General features: G+C 55.2%; 2 protein-coding genes across 2 annotated transcripts; one reads left to right on the top strand and one right to left on the bottom strand.

Moving 5' to 3' along the window:
* The first annotated feature begins 90 nt into the window (after positions 1-90).
* Positions 91-1,284, top strand: DNAJC30 (DnaJ heat shock protein family (Hsp40) member C30). Its single transcript, XM_057748227.1, has one exon. The coding sequence runs from the start codon at positions 112-114 to the stop codon at positions 790-792; it is 681 nt and encodes a 226-aa protein (XP_057604210.1). The 5' UTR covers positions 91-111; the 3' UTR covers positions 793-1,284.
* Positions 1,285-7,513: 6,229 nt separating this feature from the next.
* VPS37D (VPS37D subunit of ESCRT-I) lies at positions 7,514-11,608 on the bottom strand. The gene is made up of 4 exons (XM_057748226.1): positions 11,281-11,608; positions 9,787-9,958; positions 9,225-9,307; positions 7,514-8,607 (listed from the first exon to the last, which is right to left on the bottom strand). The coding sequence occupies exons 1-4, from the start codon at positions 11,416-11,418 to the stop codon at positions 8,245-8,247; spliced, it is 756 nt and encodes a 251-aa protein (XP_057604209.1). The 5' UTR covers positions 11,419-11,608; the 3' UTR covers positions 7,514-8,244.
* Positions 11,609-13,766: the final 2,158 nt, after the last annotated feature.

Here is a 13,766-nt window from a genome sequence, read left to right as displayed (position 1 = left end):
GCTCTCCCCGCCTTCTCTTGTACTCGATTGGCTATAGAGCGGACGTGCAGCGAAAAACGCACGCCTCCCATTGGCCAGTTCATCTTGCACGGCCCGCCTGATTCATTCAAGATGGCAGCCCGGCGCGATCTGAGGTTGCCGCGGCTATTACTCTGGAGGTTGTGGCAGGCCCGGGGGATCCCACAAAACTCGGGATCAGGCCTGAGCCTAGGAGCTAGGACTTATTCGCGGGGCGACGGCCCGTACTCGCGCACGGCGCTCTATGAGCTGCTCGGCGTCCCCTCCACCGCCACGCAGGCGCAGATCAAGGCGGCTTACTACCGGCAGAGCTTCCTGTATCACCCGGACCGCAACTCGGGGAGCGCCGAGGCTGCCGAGCGCTTCACGCGCATCTCCCAGGCCTACGTGGTGCTGGGCAGTACCACCCTGCGTCGCAAGTATGACCGCGGCCTGCTCAGCGACGAGGACCTGCGCGGCCCCGGCGTCCGGCCCTCCAAGACTCCCGCCGCCGAGCCCGACTCGCCCCGCACCCCGCCGCGCGCTTCTCGGACCCACGGCCGCGGTCAGGCCTCGTCGGGAGCCAACCGCACCATGTTCGACTTTGACGCCTTCTACCAGGCGCACTACGGCGAGCAGCTGGAGCGCGAGCGGCGCCTGAGGGCCCGGCGGGAGGCCCTTCGCAAGCAGCGGGAGGACCGGGCCAAGAAGGGTTTACACTGGGACGAGATCCGAGACACCGCTTTCGTCTTCGTTCTGCTCACAATCTTTATCATCGTGGGCTTTCGTTTTTAATCGGAGAGCAGAGAGAAGGGGAGCAGCCCCCAGCCAGCCTCCCAGCCACTCCCCCCAAGAAAATGGCCTTTCCTGTCATCTTGAACCCGTTGCCTTGCATTGTCTACCTCTGCTGGGGTCCAAAGGAACTGCTCTCCCCTTCCCCTTCCCCTTCCCCTTCCCCACCCGGCCAGCTTAGCCATTGACCTGCACATCCCTATCCTTCTGGTCCAGAGAAGGAGGCTTTGCGATGCCCAAGAAAGAACCGCCCCCGCCCCCCCCCCATGAAGAGTCCCGAAAGCCCGAGAGTGAGGGGTTTCCTGGAGGCCCAGGGGTGCCTGCTTCCAGATGTTGTCAACTTCTGGAACATTTGCTCTGGCTTTCTTGTAAAGCTCCGAGCGAGACTCGTCTGCTCCTGCCCCACGTGTGTAACGTTGGGCTCCTCTGTAACCTTGAAACGTGCAACGTGACCAATTGTGGCTGCCAAAAGAAAAACTCTGGGGTTGTACGAAACTTGTCTTTCTGTGAGTCCCCCAAGCCACAGGTGAGACCCGCTGTAGGGTGAGGATGTGATCTGTGGGAACCTGACCATTCGTGTGGTCAGACCCCACTCCACCTTCTGTTGGTGCGAGTGGGAGTGGGAAAGAAAGCAAGGTCATGAGCCTAAGGAATGAGCCTTCCTGTGCCCATGCTTATCTAATATATGACCTTGGAGAAATTACTCTGTGGGCATGGTGGCAGAGGAGCAAATCGTTTGCTCTCTTGCAGTCTGCCACACTTGATTATCCATATTCTAATAGGCTCAGTGTTTAAACTGTGATGCCAGGGACTTCCTTGGCGGTCCAGTGGCTAGGCCTCCGTGCTTCCACTGCAGGGGGCGCAGGTTCCATCCCTGGTAGGGAAACTAAGATCCCACATGCTGTGGCGGCCAAAAATTGTATATATATTTAGTGCCAGTAGAGTCAGGTTTATCCTTGGGACTGTGTGCCTGGCACCTGGTCATTCCTTGACCAGTCGGCCCCATCCCCATTGCTAACTGTGCAGCTCCTCCCTTCCCAGAAGTAGAGCAACAAACTGGGATTTTGAGTTGCCTGAGTGTTGCCTGCTGGCAGTGCTCATCGCAGGCCCTACAAGCCAAGTCCTTGAAACTTGGCTACTTGAGGCTGTGGGAATTGGGGGAGTTTGGGTAGACAGGACTATTAAATGACAGGAGGCACATGATGAAAACACTTTATTATTCAGAGCTGACTGAGGCTTTTCTTTCCTTTTTTTTTTCTTTTTGTTTTTACTGTATTCCTAATTGGTGCTAAGCATTGGGTTATCACTTGGCTAGAGCTGTGGTAATCCAGTTCTCTTAACTGAATCACTGCAAGCAGGGCGTGGATTAGCTGTGAGATGGCAGGTACTCAGTGTGTACGCACTGTTGAGTGCAAACCTGTGGAATAAGAAAACCTTTGCAGGAGACCTACCACGAGAGTAAGGGCCTAAGTCTAGGTTCTAAACAAAGCCAGAGGTGCTTTGCTATATTAACACCAATTTCTGCACTCAATCTTTTGCGTGCAGTCCTTGTATAAATTGGGATAAACCCATAGCTAGTTCTACTTGGTCTCTTGGAAACCATTCTGTTTTCTCTAGCCTTGGAGGCTGGGGGTAAGGTCTTAGTCATGGCTTTGCAGTGACCATTTGATTGTAGTAAAGATTTAAGCCCACTCTGGTTCAGACATGCTGGGCTCAGTAATCCTTGGTTTGGGGGGAAGGGCATGTGTTCTTTAAAAAAGGACATTTAATGTTATTATGTTTCATATTTGGAAAACAAGAGGAAACGTCTGTTCAAAACAAACTACAGGAAGTGAAGCTTAGTAAAATGTACAAGGCTGGTGATTCTCCAAGGAGTTGGGGCATAACAGAGTGTCCTTGGGGCAAGATTCTATCAAAGTTTTTATCAAATGGAGTTGGGGTTCTTTTGGGTTTTGTTTGTAAAAGCACTAATGGTTTGTGGTATCTGGGGCCTTTCTTATGGGCTCTTTGACATAGACCTCTCAAGTTTGTTTTCTCAGTGAAGATCACAGCCAAGAACATTCCCTGGGGCCCCAGAACATGGAGATAGACCCAGAAGGTTTGAGGTGGTGGGGTCCAGACTCTGTGAAACTTCTGGAACATTTTATGCAATTCCAAACAGAGTAGTCAATAAAATTTATTAACCATCCAACTCTAAGCCTCTCCATAGGCCTAGAACTAGGCCCACTCTATTCTACAGTGCCATCCTGCCTACCTCTGGTTTTTTTTTTTTTTAGGCCAGAGCTGAATTCTGAGAGACCCCACTCCCTAACATCCCTGAAACCAAGTCTGGGCTCTTCATGAGAGGGGAGTTGTAGGGAAAACTTTTTGAAGGACCCTCCCCCAGCCGGTTCCTGTTATATCATTTCTCCCTTCCTGGCCCCCCACAATTATCCTTTCTCAGCCTCTTATCTGCCCTGGGGAGGAGAGGCTGAACCAGGCCATAGACATTAGCCCCTGCCTTCTAGGGGCTGCTCCCCTGCTCCTGGAAGAGGAGAAAGGCTGGGACATGGTCAGCTTCAGACCCTTTTCTCCCTTTGGTCACAAACTGAAACAGAACTAGAAGTTTGGACCTAGGAAGGGAGACTGGGACAAGAGGGGCCCAGCTGGCTCTAGGCTGCGCTCACTGGGGTGGGTAGGCGGTGAAGTACAGTACCAGGCTGAGTGAACAGCACACACGGATCCAAAGTGGGGAGACGCGGACGAGAAGACAGGACTCAAAGGGCTAGGCAGTTGTGATGCTGTCTTTGGGCTTGATCAGGACTTCTATTCCTCCTGAGCCAGACTTTTTCCCTCCGTTGTCCTCTGTGTGTTGCTGGGTGAAGAGATCCTTTACACCTCCCAGTGCTGAAGGGGTAAGATTTCTTGCTTCCCTCTCAGGTTCTGGCATTTCATTCGCTGGGTGCACCTTGCCCTCTGTAATGGTCCCAGCATGAGCCAAGATGAGTAAGAATAGCCTACCTTAGGCCAGTGAGTTGTCTGTTGGTCATTATTGACTATCTATCTATCTATCTATCTATCTATCTATCTATCTATCTGTCCATCTATCTATCTATCTATCTATCTATCATCTCCATCCTTTCTAGCCACAGCCTGAAGCTGAGACACCAAGGGTGGAGCCCAAGTGAGTGGCCACCACACCCACTTTTGGGAAAATGGCAAGGAGTGGGGGTCTTGTCTCCGGCCTTTGGGCTTCCTGGAAGGTCACCAGATCCCATGAAGAGAGGCTGAGAGAAGGGACAGCTGGTAAGTGGCAGTTACTTCAGTCCACTCTCTGGAATTCAGTGCTCTCTCCTGGCCTTTGCCCTCTCAGTTCCTCGGCCCCGTGATGAGGTCATGCACTGCTTCCTGCCTCTGAGCAGGACTGTAGAAGGCACACCTCGCCTGCCCTCAGCGGCTTGGCTCTCAGGGCAGGCTTGGAGCCCTGGCAGCCATGGAGTTTGTGCAAGGCAGCTGAGGGTCCCTCTGTTAGTGTTTTAGGGTGATAGCGAGACCTGAGTCTGGACCTCATGAACTTGCATATGCTGGGGATGCTCGATGCTCTCATCCCCCAGACACCAGTGCAGAGAGCTCACTTTCACCATCTGTCGTAAAGTCATAGAGTCACTATGGATCTAGCCATCTCGCCAGTGTCCCTTGAGGCTGTCCAGACCTGGAGCCCCATCGCTAGTCTTGAGGTGGGTTGGCCCTCTGACCCTGCTTCTGCCCCATCGGTGTTCACACCCTCAGTCCTAGGGTGGGGAATAGTGCTAGACAAAAGAAGGCCTGTTTCAGGAGGACTAAGAACTGACCCACAGGCCACAGCCAATCTGCATGCAACATTTAGCTGTGGCTAGCACAGTGTCTTAACTTTAGCCAACATTCAAAACTTGGGAGACTTTGCATAAAAATCTAGATTTCTTCTTTCAAAAAAGTGTGCCACCATTGAGCTTCCTCCCATACCTGCATGACCACCTGGGAGAAGCTGTAAGGTCTGCCTTCTAGATAGGACCTTGCTTCCCAGTCCATTGCACTCTCACCAGCAGGGGACAATGTACACCCTTGCTATTAGTAGAGAAATCTCTATATATCCCATGTCTATCAGGAGGGGGAAGAAACAGGAATCATGCATTTCCAGGAAAATGGGGGAGAGTGTACTTTGTGGGAATGGAGCTGCTTTGTACTGTGACCTTCTGGCCCCTACAGGCATTTGAGTTTGCAGATTCCTCAGTTACCTCCTATGTTGTTATAAAAGCTCACACTTTATACAGAGAAGCAGAGTGTAAATCTTATTTTCATTGTGGGATAAGAAGAATCTTTTGAGAGGTCTACAGCAGTGGCAAGGACCCAGACAAAGCCAGAGGTCCCTTGGTACAACACCAATTCCTGCACTCAATCTTTTGTGTAAAAGCCTTGTATAAATTGGGATGAACCCTCAGCTAGTCCAACTTGGTCTCTTGGAAACCATTGGATTCTCTCTGGCCTTGGGGGTCAGGGGCAAGTTCTTAGCCATGGCTTTGCAGTGACCACATGATTCAGTGGTAAAGATTGAGCTCACTCTGGTTCAGGCCTGCTTAGCTCAGTAAGCCTTGATTAGCACATACACAGGCACGCAAAAGTACATGTAATGTTATTATGTTTCATATTTGCAAAACAAGGAGGGAGACTTAGGAAAATACACAGAAGCTAGTGATTTCCAAACAAGGAGGTGCACGTAACAGACTCTTGAGGGCAGGAACATCTTATTTTTATCAAAAAGGGGTGAGAGTTTTGTTATTTGGGCAATTTTTTGGTTTTGGTTTGTAAAAGCACTCATGGCCTATAAAAGGTAGGACTTTTCTCAGGGGCCCCTTGATGGAGACCCTCAAGTTTATTCTCTCTCTCAGAGGATTACAGCCAGGAACATTCCCTGGGACCCCAGAATCTGGAAATAGGAAATGATCTGGTGGGAGTGCTCAGACTGCCTGGAACTTTCCAGAACATTCCATGTACCTTCAAGCAGAGAGGTTAATAAAGTTTATTAACCATCCAACTCTAAGCCTTTCCCATGGCCCAGAACTAGGTCTACTCCACTCTGGTGGTTTCTATACCCACCTGCCTCAGGTATTTGGTCTTTTTCATGATGGAGCTAAATACTGAGGAGCCTTACTCCCTGCGCCCTCTAAAACTGAGCCTGAGCTCTTTGAGGAAGGTGAGGGGTGTGGAAGGCCTTTCGAAGGACCCCATCTTGTTCCCATGGTATCACTCTTCTCCCTTCCCAGTCCCTCCCTTGCCTGGGTCATTCCTTCCTCCTGTTACCTGCCCTGGAGAGGGAAGGCTAAACCAGATCATGGACATCAGCCTCTGCCTTGTAGAGGCTGCTCCCCAGTTCACAATAGTGGAGGGAGGCTCAGACATGCCTACCCTTAGCCTTTCTTCCTTTTGGTTAGAAATGAAAAACTCCCTAAAAGCATGGACCAGGAATGGGAGGCCAGGGTGAGAGGGGCCCGGCTTGCTGCAGGCTGTGCTGAGAATGCAGGAGGTCTTCCGGGGCTGTTCAGTCTTCTGTCACCTCTGGGGGCCCTCGCCTCCAGCAGCTCAAGCGCGAGCAGTGAGGAACAGGAGAACTGAGGCCACTGTGGGATGGAAGTTCTCAAATGGACACTATCAGTGCTTTGCCCCTGATGCGGGTGAATCTGACTGGACTTGAGGGGCTGTTAAAAGCTTACATGGGCCAGTCCCTCTATTGCCTAAATTTCTGAAGATATCATCAAGCAGTCACTCAGATGCTGCTCACTTGTCTTTAGGGATGGGGACCAACCTACCTCCCGTAGCAACCATGAATCAAGAGCCTCATACTGAGGCAGAATCTGGCTCCCTGTGGTTTCCACCCCATTGGTCTTGACTCTGACCTCTGGCTCTATGTGAAGCAGTCCTTTAGAGACTCAAAGGCTAGCATCGCATACTTGAATGTCAAACATCCCTCAACTGTTCCGTAGGGGACTTAGTCCCCATCTTTCTCATTATACTCCAAAGGGGCTGTTTGGGTGTTCCCTTAGAGTTTAAAACTTCAGTAAAAAGTAGAGCCAACCCAGCACTTGCCTCATTCTAGATGGTTATAGCAACACTAACATGGACCAAAATCACATTAGCTTCTATAGCACTCTGACTGTCCCCTCTCACTTGCAGGACCTTCTGTGACTTTATGCCAAACTTCATCTCATTAGACTTGACCTAAGCTGATCCAAGACATGTTCTCACTCTCCCGTCTTCTTGTCCCACAGTCATCAGCCAAGCTGGCCACCTAGTGTTTACCTCAGCTGCAGACAGATAGCTTAAGCCCTGTGGAACCCTCTCCATCACTCAGTGGAGGTGGTCATTCGGCAGGCCAGAGGAGCAGGTACCATCCTGATTGGGCTTACAGGCTGCCCAGGAAAAGAATGTGCATACAGGTGAGGCAGTGGGAGAACAGTGATGGAACAGAGTGTGCTTCTGGCTAGAAGTGCTGGGAAGTTTAAGAATTAGGAAAGATTCCCATGGGTTGGTAATCAGAGAAGGCTTCATGGAAGAGGCAGAAGCAGTCTGGACCTGAAGGACAGCTGGGCTTTGGATGGGCAGAGGGGAAGGGAGGGCATCTCAAGAGCAGGAAGCGCAGGAGCTGAAATGCACGGAGGCTGCAACAGCAGAGCAGCTGGATGAGCGCAGAGAGGAGTCGGGCAGCATCGGCTTCCTCATCATCACATTTATTGACGGCCCCTGGGAGGCGGGGCTGGGGACAGAACATACAAAGACAAGGACCTGCCCTCAAAAAGTTTCCATTCTAAGGAGACGGGGACAGAAAAATACAGAATGGTCTTTCCAGGGGATGGCCCGCTCTCACCTGTGCAGGTCAGAAGCCCCTGGCCTACCTTGCCCCAGGGTCTGAAGCATGAATGGGGCAGGTAGTAGCCCCATGGTCATGATGTCCCCGCCCCTGCAGTTGGGGCCTGACCACCTGGCTCCTAGGTGGTGGACCCCAGAACTGGGGGAAAGGTAGGCTCAGGACATGATGGAAAACACTCCTGTCAGCCTTGGCATTGTGCGAGCCCTGTGGAGTGGCAGGGGGCGACAGGCCCCCTAGGCAGGGCCCCTTGAAGGAAGTGGGCATCTTCCCAGGGCCCCAAGAGTAAAGTTCTTTCGCTGGGGCTGGCCCATCACCCGGGAAGCCCCAGCCGGGGAGCAAAAAAGGCAGAGTTTCCTCAGTGCCAGAGGCATAATACCCTGCCCACCCCACCCCCCGGGCCCTCTCTCTGGGCATCTTCCAGGTGACCCTCCTCCCCAGCTCAGCCTCCAGGGCCAGGGCCTGCCTAGGGCCAGGGGGAGGGGCCTGCCCCTCCCCCCACCCAGGCAGTGGGGGAGGAGGAGGAGCCACGCATCAAGTTTGTCTGGGCCCCCCACTGGGGGGCCGTACCCTGGATCCTACCGGTGGGGGGGCTCTGGCTGGGAGGGCCGAGGGCTCAGCAGAGGGGCTGGACCTAGGGGGCACCCAGGGGAGCCCTTCAGTGGGGGCACGGGGCGGGAGTCCAAGGGGGGCAGGCTCCGGGGCACTGCTGGTGGCCCCCGGGCGGCCCCGGTGGGCAGGACAGCGGCAGCGGGGAAGGATTTGGGGGGATCCGCAGCAGCAGTGGGGGCTGGCTGGCCAGACCGCTCCCGGCGCCGCAGCAGCTCCTGCAGCTTCTCCGCCTGGGTCCGCCTCAGGTGGGCCAGGGCACGGCCTCGTTGGAAGGCAGGCAGGAAGGCCTCCAGGCTCTGCTCCCCCAGCAGCAGCTGCTCCATCTGCTCCTGGGACAGGAAGGAAGGGACAGTTTGGGAGGAACATGACCAGAGACTGAGGGCTGGTCCTCTCTCCTCCCACCCTGAAACCCTCCCGATGGCGACCACCCTACAGCTCACGTATGGGGCACCTGAGTTCCAGCCTGGGCCTTGCCACTCACTGAGTGACTGTGGACAAAGTCCTCTACTCTCAAGCCTTGATTTCCTTACTATCTTCAGACCTGCTGGGTCAGGGGTGAGGCAGGATCAGAGATGGGGACACACTTGAAGTAGACAAGGGTCTCTCATCAAGACCAGGTCCAGGGCCCCTCCCCCTCCCCCTCCTTCAGCTCACTGAGCACTATGCTCTCAACCCAGCACTGAGACGGCTGTCCCAGCTCCTCTGCAGACCCCGCCTAAGCTGCCCTGAGATGTTCACAGGAAGCTGTAGGGAAAGTCACAGGTGGGGATGGTGGGCCTTGTGTCCAGTGCGGACAGCAATGCAGCGGGCCCTCCTGGGGGCCAGGCACTCAGGACAGGCTTCCTGGAAGAGGGGCTCTCAAGCCTGCAATGTAAGAATTAAGAGGGGGATGATGATAGGAGGGGGCCCCCTCCCGGTCCCCAGGCCCAGCTGGCCCTCCTCTCACCTCAGCCTCCTGCTCAGCTTCCTCCAGCTCAGCCTGCAGCCAGCCCAGTGCGCAGTGGGGGCTCCAGCGATGCATGCTCTCCTCTGAGGGCCACAGAGGGACGGAGTGAATAGCCCCTGCCCTCAGGGCCTGTCACCCAGGACAGGTAGGCAAGAGCCCCAGGGCTCAGTCCTGACTCTCTCACTGACCCTGTGTGCGATTCTACACCTCCCCTCCTCTCTGTGGAGCCTGTTTCCTCACCTGTATCACACCCGCTGGCTCAATGTGTGCGCCTCCCCCCAGTCCTAATGCAAAAGAGGAAGGAAGCAAGGGCCTTGTCTCCTAGAGCACCCCAGACCCTTGGGTATTGGGCCCCTCTTCTCCCAGGGCCCCATTCTGGCCTCTCCAAGCCAGGTCTACTCACTGACTGCTTGCTTTCCCAACTCAGGAATTTTCCAGGAGTAGCACCCCTCAAACTTGACCGAGGAGTAGGTTTGCCCAAGTCCCAACCTTCAGATCCTGGCACTTCCCAAGGCCACCCAACCAGATGGCCAACTGCCCCCGACACCAGGCCGTCCCTCACCCAGTCGCTGCAGTTTGTCTGCACAGCTCTCGGCCACCTCCCGAAGCTCCTGGTACTTGATGGCCAGGGCGGCACGGCCCATCTCCAGGCGGGGCCGCAACGCCAGGTTCTCCTTGGCTAGCGCGTAGTTGGAGGCCAGGCATGCCTCGCGCTCCAGCTGCAGGCCCTGGAACTGCGGGCAGGGAAGAGCCAAGATGCCCATTCAGGGAGTCTGCCCGTGGCCACCTACTGCCACCCTGGGCGACAGTGCCTGTGGACCAAGCTGAAGTCGCCCCAATCTCAGGATGGCGAGCCAACAGGTGGAGGGACTATAAGAGCCCAGACCCTGCTTTGCCTCAGTTTCTTCTTCCACAAAGGGAGCTAAAAGCATCCACCTTACAGGGTTGTTGTGTGACTTAAGCGAGGAAAACTACGAAGGCCTCTACAAATGTTAGTTAATTTTTAATTTTTCAATTAATATGTCTGCTCAGGTCCCCCAGGAGTCCCCCTCCCTCCTCTGTCCCATTTTCCATGCATGGGCAGCTTCCCTCTCATTCCAGGCCTTTGTCTGCTTCCTCCTCAGGTGTTTGTGCCGAAAACACTCCCACCCCCTGCTCTTCCTCTCCAGAGTGATGTCTTCACCCTGTCCCTGCACAGCACCCCCTCAAGCCCCCCTCTCTTCCCTCACACCCCCTCCTCTGCCCTCTAGTGGAATCCCCACACCCCAAGGAATACACACCCCCTTTTCTTCCCTGATCCCCTAGCACCTGCTCCCAGCTTTCCGTCTCTTGCAGAAAGCAGACCCCTTTCTTTCCTGGCCCTGGAGAACGCTTTTTCCTTCTGTTACTAGGCGGGCCGAGGCTCCCCTCCCTGCCCCTGGAGAACACACTACCCTCCATCTGTCCCCTATAGGAGGCACATGCCCCTCCTGCCTGCCTCCCTCCAATGTACACTTTCCCTTTCTGCCCCCCCACAGGCAACCAGCCCGGGCCTATCTCCTGTGAAATATACAACTTTCTCTTTTGGTGGCCTATGGAATACACACCTCAGCTTTCAGTACCCCTCCCCAACGGAAGACACAAAGCCCCCTTTTGCACCCCCAGAATACGGACACCCTCCCAACGGTCCCCCCAGGTGTCAAACAGGCCCCTAGTTCTCCCTATGGAAGGCGCCTCCCCTTTCTGGCCCTCCAGAACGTGGGTGTGCGAGCCAGGGCCCCCCACAACACAGACGCCCCCTGTCCCCCGGAACACACCTCCCTGGAGCATCCGCTGTAGGACACGCCTCGCGGCCATCCCGGGGGTGCATGGGCACCTCCCTGGGTCTCCGGCGCCCCACCCGCCCCTGGCCAGCTCCGGGCGCCCCTTCCCCCGGGGGGCGGCTCCGCCGGGCCCACTCGTACGTGCCAGGCTCCGGCGGCCCCGCGGCCCGGCCGGCGCGGCCCTTCGGTCGCTCGGCAGGTCCGGCAGGCCGCGGCCCGTCCCCCGCGCCCCCCGCCCGCGCCCCCCGCGCTACCTTCCTGCTGAGCCGCACGATCCGGTCCAGCTTGGGCTCATCCTGAAGCAGGTCCCGGAGCTGCCCGGTGCTGAGGATCCCAAAGCGCCCCGGGCTGCCGGGCTCCGGCCCCGCCCGCGCCGCCCGGGCCCGGTACATGCCGCCCGCCCGCGCCCCCAGCTCGGCTGCTGGCTCGGCCCGCTCGGCCCGCTCCGCCCCGGCTCCGCTCCGCTCCGCTCCGGCTCCGGGATCCGGCTCCGGCTCCGGCCGCGCGCGCCGCTCCGCCGCCAGAGGGCGCCCCGCCCGCTCTTAAAGGGGCCGCGGCGTGGAGACTGAGGGTGGGGCGGGGAGGGGGCGGGCCGCACCCCTTCCCACCCCGGCTGAGCGGCGCCGCGCCTCCAGCACCCGCGGATCGCCTGGCAACCCATCCTTCTGCCGTCGGGATATCTAAGACCGGTGCTCTCCGCTCCCCTTCTCCTGGGCATTATTCACCACGCCCCTGGCGCGGACTCTCCCACCCCCAGTTTGCAAGGCTATTTCACATTTACCCCTTGAATTCACACAATTTTCTGAATTTGGCCAGTCTCCAGGAGCTTCTGCCCTGCCGCTAACTTGCACAAGTCATTCATCGCCCCCCACCAGCCTCAGTTTTACCTTCTATAAAATGGGATGATGATACCCAATGTGAGGATTAGAGGTAGTGAATGTTGAATCCCTTACCTGTAGTTAAATGAATACCTAATATGAGTCATTGTTATCTTAGAGATGAGGAAACATTCTCAGAGATGATGTCATCTCCCCAAAGTCTCATTACCGGTAAACGACAGACAATATCAATTCTTCCTATATGTGCAGTATCCACGAAGCACATGATACCTTCATGCTGGGCCCTGGGCTGGGCCCTGTCGGGGCATCGTCTCTGTCCTCAAAGAGCTCCTGGATTAAAGCAGAGGCACATTCACACTCAGCTTACTTTAGTACAAGACAGAATGGTGGGGGTCATGGGTCGATGTCTTCCTTTGTGAGTTCCACGTGATGCCTGAGGATGTCATGTACCTTATCGTCACAGCTAGGCTTGGCCAGTGCCATTGTCAGGAAACAGGCACTTTGAGATTGTCACTTGTCTAAAGTCAAACAGCAGTAAGTGAACTTTTTTCACTTCACACTACTGAGAAAGCACCAAGGTGGCACCAGGGCAATAAAAAAGGCTCGCCAGAGGAGTGACATTTGAACTGGGTTTTGAGGGATGAATAGGAGTTCTGAAGTTGAAGGAGAAAATAGTGAAACCAAAGAGAAGTCCATAAGCCAAGGCATAGAGGCTGAAAGAGCCCAATAAGGACTCTCCCAATCCGGCCAGAGCAGAGGGGGCATGATGGAGATGTCTGAGAAAGAGACAAAACTGATGGAGTGGGGCAGGACAGGCTTGCTGACAGACTGTGAAGGCAATGCTTATTCCACATTTTTATGGTAATTGAAATTTGGTTTTCCTTTTCAAGACTCAGCTGGAACCTCACCACCTCCAGGAAGCCCTCTCTACCTCCCCAGGCTACACTGTGTGCCCCATAGTCCCTGTTGTCCCTCCACCAAGGTATTGGGTACTATCAAGAGCCCTTCCAACTTCCCAGTTTCCTGCCTATGATCTCCCTGGTTCTGGTCTGCATCCTCCAGACCCACTATTTCCACTAAGCTTCCAGGGGTCTCCTGGACACTGCCCCTGTTTGGCCCTCCTTCGGCCCCTCCTACTCCGGGCAACAGGCATTCTTCGCTCCAAGAGGCTCTGGTGAGATCTGATGGGCGCTCCTGCCTTGGCTTGGCCCGTCTTTGTCACCAATCCCCCTTTGTCCAGCCCAGTGGGTCCCCTGTGGAATACCCCGCAAAAACGGCTGCTGTGAACCTTCCCCACATTCCTCAGACCTCCCACACTTGCTCCTGACCCCTCAGTAGGTGACTCCACCGCCCATCACATAGCAAAACTTCTGCCACTTCCTGCCCCACCTCTTTGGATATTCCCTGCACCTGCCCCAGTGTCCTTCCTTCCCTCCTGCCTCCAGGAGGAGAAGCCTCCCCTCATTCCAAAGCCAGCCCAGGTACCCTTGCTATGGGGTCTCACCTTCACCTGCCTCCTCCAGAATGCCTCCCCCACTGTGGTAGTTAGGTCTCTTTTTTTCTCTGTCTCTTTCACCTTTTATCTCTCCCTTTAGACTGATACTTCCCTCTCACCTCCCCCCGCCCCGATATTTTGAAAGTACCCTGTTATGAACTGAGTACTTGAGTACTTCCCCACAAAATTGGTATGTTGAGGCCCTAACCCCTAATGTGATGATATTTGGATGTGAGTCCTTTGGGAGGTAATTAGATTTAGATGAGGTCATGAGGATGGGGCCCCATGATGGGAGAGGTGCCCTTATGAGAAGAGGTAAGGAGATCAAAGTTCATTCTCTCTCCACCATGTGAGGTCACAGCTAGAAGGCCACTGTCGGCAAACCAGGAAGGGACCTCTCAAAGAA

This window comes from Hippopotamus amphibius, chromosome 9, assembly GCF_030028045.1.
Source record: "Hippopotamus amphibius kiboko isolate mHipAmp2 chromosome 9, mHipAmp2.hap2, whole genome shotgun sequence".
Lineage (NCBI taxonomy): Eukaryota > Metazoa > Chordata > Mammalia > Artiodactyla > Hippopotamidae > Hippopotamus > Hippopotamus amphibius.
The sequence above is the reverse complement of the archived record's forward strand: the minus strand, read 5'-3'. Positions and strand labels throughout refer to the sequence as shown.